At 46.2% G+C, this 7,374-nt stretch overlaps 1 protein-coding gene across 10 annotated transcripts in view; it reads left to right on the top strand.

The window, feature by feature from the left end:
* Nucleotides 1-1,755: 1,755 nt before the first annotated feature.
* The window catches only part of ADNP2 (ADNP homeobox 2), a 39,635-nt gene continuing 34,016 nt past the window's right edge, over nucleotides 1,756-7,374 (top strand). For 2 of the 10 annotated variants that reach the window (XM_058438225.1, XM_058438233.1), the window contains exon 1: nucleotides 2,353-2,377. Coding sequence is in view for 1 of the 10 variants with exons in the window: in XM_058438226.1 (XP_058294209.1) it covers nucleotides 2,480-2,481 (2 nt within the window). In the remaining 9 variants the exon portion in view is untranslated. The other 8 variants (XM_032152006.2, XM_032152004.2, XM_058438227.1 and 5 more) reach the window with 8 other exon arrangements.

The raw sequence follows: 7,374 nt of genomic DNA, 5'->3' as shown, positions 1-7,374 counted from the left end.
AAAGGGGGGTTGGTCTGTAGTAACAAATGGAAGATAGATCCAGAAAGACGAGGCCTAAAATCTGGTTTGGGCTCAACAATTAGGAGGGCACTGGTGACCAAGGCGTTTCTGCAGAGTGGTGAGGGTGGGGGGTGAGAGGCGTGCAGGGGGCTGAGGAGACAGACACAGGGACTAGGCTGTTTTGAGAAATGTGATAAAATGAGAGGTCACTAGAGGATCAATGGGAGACTGCAGGCTTTAACTACACTTTTCATCCCACCCATAATTTTGCAAGGAAGATATATAGGGACATCACACCCATTTACCACTGTAACTCAAAATAAAATCTTAACTCGTAAGCAAACATAAAGGGCAAACTCTACTTCAATTATGACTTGTATTCACCTAGGAAAAAAGCAAATTGTGGTCAGGTCATATCGGCCCACCATTTAACACAATTTTAAGACGAATATGGACATTAATTTAGTGCCTATTATGTTTTTAGTCACTGGGCTAAACTGAGCAGAAGGCTCCCATTGAGAGGGAAAAGCTGAAATTATGGACAAGCGGATGGTGACAAAGAGGCTCTGGAGAGGGCTGTGGGCGGAAGGCCCAGCCTGGGCACGGCCTCTGCCCCGCGGCGGCTGGAGTGGGCCTCAGGGCCGGAGGCTGGCAGCGGGTTGCAGGGGCTCGGCACTCTGGAAGGAGACGTGGCCTTGTGCTGAAAGGGGCACTTGTCCCGCAGAGGGCTTCGCCAAAAAGGAACTGCCTGGAACAGCCACTGAGGGCGCGGCTGAGTTAGGGTCGGGGGAAGGAACACTGGGGGAGAGTTAGGGTCAGAGTCAGGGTTAGTGCTAGGGTGAGATTCAGGTGCAGGGGCAGAATTAGCGTTAAGGTTAGGGGCACTGGGGGAGGCGCCTGCGCTGCCCTCGTGGTTACTCCCACGTGCTCTGGGGCACGAGGGCGTCCGCCAGAGGCCTGGGGACTCCACGGAACGAAGACCTAGAGCCATTTTGAAAGCCCTACTCCATGTTTCCACTCATTTTGAGGAATAAATTATTATTGCTACACAATTGATAAAAACCTGTGCAAAAATGAACTTTTAGGTTAAGAGTTTATACAAATGTATGCAATTAACCCTCTCCCCACACAACTTGTAGTAGATCTAAAAATCAGAATTCTCAAGAAAAGGTGTGATCACTTTCCCACAGGAATGATGAAGTCAGGAGACCCCAGCTAGTCGGTTCACCAGGATATGCCAATCATGGCACACTTGTCCCAGTTTTGGGAGCCAAAGTTTTGTCTTCCAATGGCAAGGCAGCATTACCACAGTTGGGCTCCCATTGGCTCTGAGATGTGGGCGGGGTCACCACTCCTGGAGCTGCCACTAGCTCCACCCCATTCCATGCAAATGAAGTCAAAGCTGTGGTGAGTCCACGTGACTAGTCACATGGTTGATGACACACTCTCCCCACCCCTTTAGTGACGTCATTGCCCACTCAAACTCTCACGAGAGTTTGCACAGATGTGGAAAGGAGCTGGCAGGGCAGTTCCCTGGGACAGAAGGGAGTCAGGGGGCCCAACAGGGGCCCCCCACTGCCACCCTAGAGCCTCCAGTCCAGCTTTAGCCAGGGGCCCCGGGGGGCCTGTGGGAAGTGCCAGGGGCCCCCAAGCACACTCTGCTCTCATTGGCTGGCTGCGCCTACATGCAAATGAGGGCCAACGTCACTTCCTGAGGCCAATCGAGCGCCATTTTCTCTTTCTGGCTGCGCGGGAGGAGGGAACCAGTCGCGCCGGGGGTGGGCGCGCGCTGAGGCGGGGGTCCCGCCGCGCGGGGCGGAGGCGCGGGCGGGCGCGGGCGGCCCCACGGGACGCGACTGCGCTCGGCGGAAGACGCGGCAGCCCTGCGAGAGGCAGCAGCCGAGACGCGGTGCTCCTTGGGCGCCAAGTGGTAGGTACGGCCCGGTCTGGCGCGGGCCCGCGCGGCGACGCCCCCTGCCCCGGTCCCGGCCCCCGCCCCAGTCTGGCCCCCTCCGAGTCCCGCCCCCGCCGGTACCCAGCCCACACCCACGCCCGCCGCCTGCCCTGGCGCCGCCTGTGGCCGCCTCGGGAATCCCGGGACGTTCTCAGGGCGCGGGTTCGCGGCCCAAACGGCGCCCGTCGACCCCCGACGCGCCCGTTGCCCGCCCCGCCCCGCCCGCCGTCGGTCACGTGGGAGCGGGGGCCGCCCCGGGAGGGCGGAGTAAGGGATGGGGACCTGAGGGGAGAGTAGGAATAGGGGAAAGACGAGGACGGAGACCGAGGGAGAGAGGGGGGACTGGTGAAGGGAGCGAGGAGTAGAGAGAGAGGGAACGGGGATGGAGAAGAAGAGAAGGGGCAAGGAGCTGTGGCGACCGCTGTAAGGACCCCAGAAACGCCCCGCCCTCTGGCCCGCCCGCCGCATCCCCGAGACCGGGTTCTCCTGGAAGCTTCTCTCTGGAGGAGCGTTGAGTGACGGCAAATGTAGGGCAGGAGCTGACGGTGACACCTAAATCTGTCCAGGTTTTTTTTTCCCCTAGAAAGGTTTGACGAACAGCTGATAACGGGGCCCTGTTTCTTCATCGTTGAGCTTTTGATGCGAATATCAATAATTGATATGCAGATGTTGACTTTAACATTACTTTTCATCTGCCGTTGCTGGTTGCGTTGAAATAGATTCCGTTTACAAAATTTCTACCACAGTTGGCTTTGGAATGTTAATTTTAACTGCCCTTTTAAATATTGTACAGATGCAGAATGAGAAATAATTAAATATTTTAAGTAGTTTATTTGAACAGAAGACTTGCCTGAGTGCTTAAAACTTACTCTATTTGCACGGGTAATCACTGCCTCTTGGGATATTGAGGAATATACTGGCTGTGGAGGAGTGGGGTGGGGGAGGAGAAACTGGTAAGCAGGTAACTGACAATGCAGATTGGCAAGTGGGGCAGCAGATATTTGTAGAGTACTGTGGGCATCTGCCACGCAGAGGCTTTATCAAAAGAAGGGGTTTGGAGTCTGGGTACCATTTGTGGAGGTGAGCATTAGTGGGAGAGAGGACCACATGTAAAAAGAGTTGTGTAAAGTACATGTTCAGCTGTGTTTGGAAGTCGGTAATGTATGTGTAACTTATTTAAAGATGTTTCTGGAGAGTTGGCCATGTACGAGTGTGTTTTAATATTTCGGGTAAGTTTCGGTTAGAGTTAGGACTTCACTGTGAAGACAGCATTGAGCCCGTCGTCCTTAAACATGAAGTGGCAGATGTGTGTTAAGAAAGGAAGTACAGGAGTGGATATGAGACAAGAGGTTGTCCTACCGGCCCTCTAGTTGAGGGGAGGAACAATGAGGGTTAGGACATGTCTGAAAGGAGTTGATCACTGTTTATGGGGGAAGATGACAGCTATGCTAAGATTTTTAGCTGCAGAGGTTCTGGGATTTGGGAGACACCTTTTTAATTTGAACCCAAGTTTGCAATATGCTGTTGGTTAATTTATGATTGCCCTCTTAAGTTCACCAGCAGCATATTGCAAACTTGGTTTTTGCCCTGCCCTTCACCCTCTGGCTATCCTAGACCTGTTAGGGCAATGTGTTACATAGGTGGAAACAGGTATCTCCCAGTGATTTGAACCCAGATCTGCTGAATATATGATCCAAGTATTCTGTTTTTAAAGTTGCTTTTTAAAAAGTCCTGTATTCCAATAGTTGAGACATTTCATTTAGTTTTTTGGAGTTAATTAATAGCAAACTCAGTGCTTATGTGCTGTTTTGCATGTATTAACTCATTTATCTTCATAGCTACTCTGTGAATTAGGTCATACTCGCCCTGTTTTACAGAAGAGCCAGCTAAGGCCTGGAGAGAGTAAGTGATTTCCTGAAGATTACACAGCTCATAAACAGTGGAGCTGATGTAAACCCAGTCACACAACTCCAGAATCCTTTTTGGTGACCATCGTTTTGTGCGATTTCGCAGGAACTAAAAAAAGTTCTGTGGCTTAAAAAGTATTGTTTATTACTGTATTACCTGAATGCCTTTTTTTTTTTTTTTGAGGCGGAGTTTTGCTCTGTCGCCCAGGCTGGAGTGCAGTGGTGTGATCTCGGCTCACTGCAACCTCGGCCTCCCGGGTTCAAGCGATTCTCCTGCCTTAGCGTCCCGAGTAGGACCCGGCTAATTTTTTTGTGATTTTAGTAGAGACAGGGTTTCACCATATTGGTCAGGCTGGTCTCCAACTCCTGACCTCAGGTGATCCGCCCGCCTCAGCCTCCCAAAGTGCTGGGATTACAGGTGTGAGCCACTGCACCCGGCCAACTTTTTTTTTTAGAATGTATTTTTTTTCTATAATAGAATATCCTTAAGCGATCATTATACTAAAAAATCCCCAGAGAAATCCTTTATGTACCCTTTTGGGAAATAATATTTTCCTGTGCATATCAGTGGAATTTTATGGTAGGTCCTTGCCTACCACAAACATTAGGAATTGAGATTTCTTTTGAATTGAAATTGATAGGTTAGTGCATGATATATAGGTTGGTGCATGATATGGAAACAGTTGGCCGCCCTGGTTAGCCTGCTGTTTTCTAATGGTGAAAATACAGATTTTACTGAGCTCTAAGAATCTGTGGAGAACAGTATCTATAGAGGATCTATAAATATGGAAACAATGAACTGTTTCCTAGTTAATTCATCCACTGGGCATTTTATATGGAATATTTTATCTTAGGATTGATAAATTATGCTATAAGAATGGATCTAAGAGTGAATAAATTGTGGTAGCTTAGAATGGATAAATTATGGGTAAAAGTCAGCTTCCCTTCCCCAAAGTGGTTGGCAACAGTATGAAACCTGTAATTTACTTGCATTTTATTTTTTATCCTTTGTTGGTTTCCCCAAAGCAGTTAGGAAACTGCTAAAAAAAAAAAAAAAAAGGGAAACTTCTCCCCCCCCCCTTTTTTTTTTAAATGAAAAGATATTTGTGTGCTTGTGTTTTGTTTTGTTTAGAAGGGCCGCAATAACGATGAAGGAATGGGAGCGTTTTCATTTGAGAATAAAAAGTTCCTATTCTTCAAATTCAAGGGAAAAAAAATAAAAAAGTGACAACTCCTTGGCCCTAGTCCCAAGCCTTGAACAAGTAACCACAGACCCCTGCCCAATCTCTGAGAGCCTCATTTTAGTAACCCCTTTCTGAAGTTCATGTATGTACAACCATGCTTACATGAATCAGCCAATCCCCAATCACTCTGCTTTTAAAAGTCCATCAGTCTTTGTATTCCAGGCTTCTCAAAACTCTGTGATAAGATTAGCTCTTGCTGTGTGAGTTGAGATTTTCTTAGAAGCAGTAAATTTAGCTTCCCTGTTTCAGATACATGTGGATGATGGTCCCTACTTCAGACAATACTGTTTGTCAGCCAGCTTTTGGAGAAGAACCCCAGAGGATAGAGAGGATAGTGGAACTTTAAGGAGGAAATGAAATCAAGTCTGATACAGTCCGTGGAAAGCAGCTAACAAAATTTTCGTTGAGTTTTGCTCTGACCAAAGAAGCTGGACTGGGCCAGAAAGTGACCTTGAGCTTAGTGTTTAGAAATGCATAATGAGGTTATGGCAGCTCTTGTGTGGGAGTGTATGTAAGCTTTTGAAGGCTAGAACCCAAATCAGTGCATTTTATTAAAGAAAATTTTTAAACTTAAAATTTTATAAAGAAAATTTTTAAATTTTATATCCTCCCAGTTCTACAATGCTAATGATCCTTAAATCTTTCCTTTTGCCGAGACCAGGTTACATTTTTCACATAGATAACTTTGAAAAGAAATTTATCCACTCCAAAACAGCTTCTCAAAAACTTGGCGTTTGCTTGTTACCCACCAAAAATTTCTCCCTATTATATGTTAACCCTTTCGGCCTCCCACTCCTTTACCAGTTTGATTCCAGTCCACCTTTTTGGTTTTACTTTTGCCAGATAAACTCAGACTTTTCCTCCTTTACCTCAGTAATTTTTTGATGCTAATTTATTCACCTTGTATGTCTTGGGCACCAGCTTTCCATAGCCATTTCCTGTTTAGAACCCCCTAGCACTTTCTGCATATCTTACGGTTCTTATCCTGTTTTATTTTATATCTTTTGTTCATTTAATGAACATTTGCTATGTACTGTGCTCTGTGATGGGACCCTCTCAAGCAAATATAACATGATTTCTGCCCTGGAGTAGTTCAGCCCAATGGGAGAAATGGATATATAAGTAGATAATTGGAACATGGTGAGTTGAGTGCAGTGGAGTGGTATGTGGTTATCGTGCTAAGTCCTAGGAGGGATCACTAAGCCTGTCCTTGGGTGGGGGATACAAGAGAGGAATGTAGAAGTAGAATTGCTTACTCAGAAGTTGTCCTTAAAAATCATGAGAGAGCCGGGCATGGTGGTTCATGCCTGTAATCCCCGTACTTTAGAGGCTGAGGGGGAGGATTGCTTGAGCTCAGGAGTTCAAGACCAGCCTGGGTAACTTAGGGAGACCCTGTCTCTACAAAAAATAAAAAAGGTTAGCCAGGTGTGGTGGCATACACCGGTAGTCCAAGCTACTCAGGAGGCTGAGGCAGGAGGATTGCTTGAGCCTGGGAGATTGAGGCTGCAGTGAGCTGTAATCAAGCCACTCCAGCCTGGGTGAAAGAGCAAGACCCTGTCTCAAAAAAAAAAAAAAAAAAAAAGTCTTGAGAGGTGTTGCCAAATTACCCTGTAAAAGCATAAAAATTAAAATTTTTCTACTTTTACTACCACCTGATGTTAGTAATCTTAATAGTTACTGTTTTGGTAGTAAAAATTTGACATTTTAAATGGCATTTCTTTAATTATTAATGAAGTTGAATAACCAAATATTTGCCACTTGAATTTGGCTAATACTTATTTTAGCTTTTATAGCCTACACATTTAAATGTTTTTTGGAATAGTTGCAGATTTATAGGAAAGTTACAAGTATAGTACAAATGATTTTTTTCCCTGAATCATTTGAGAATAAGTTGCCAAAAAAGTTGCCACAGTACCCTAAATACTACAAACAAGAACATTCTTCTACATATCCATAACAAAACCATCAAAATCAGGAAATCACTACATTCGAGCGGGTTATAGTCTATATAACTGTATAGATTATCACTGTATACCAAACCACCCCAAACTTACTGGAGTAAGACATTTTATTTAAAAAGCTCATCAGTTCTCTGGGTCAGTTCTATTCAGACAGGGAAGAGAGATGGTTTGTTTCTGGTCCACAGTGTGGCCTCATCTGGGAAGACTCAAAGGCAGGGAGTGACTTGACAGCTAGGGCCGGAACCCTCAAGAAGCATCTTCGCTCCCATGCTAGTAGTTGATGTGGAACACCTCTCCGTGGTGTCTCT

This window comes from Hylobates moloch, unplaced genomic scaffold, assembly GCF_009828535.3.
Source record: "Hylobates moloch isolate HMO894 unplaced genomic scaffold, HMol_V3 SCAFFOLD_5, whole genome shotgun sequence".
In the NCBI taxonomy this organism is placed as follows: Eukaryota; Metazoa; Chordata; class Mammalia; order Primates; family Hylobatidae; genus Hylobates; species Hylobates moloch.
This window is presented reverse-complemented; position numbering and strand designations above follow the sequence as displayed.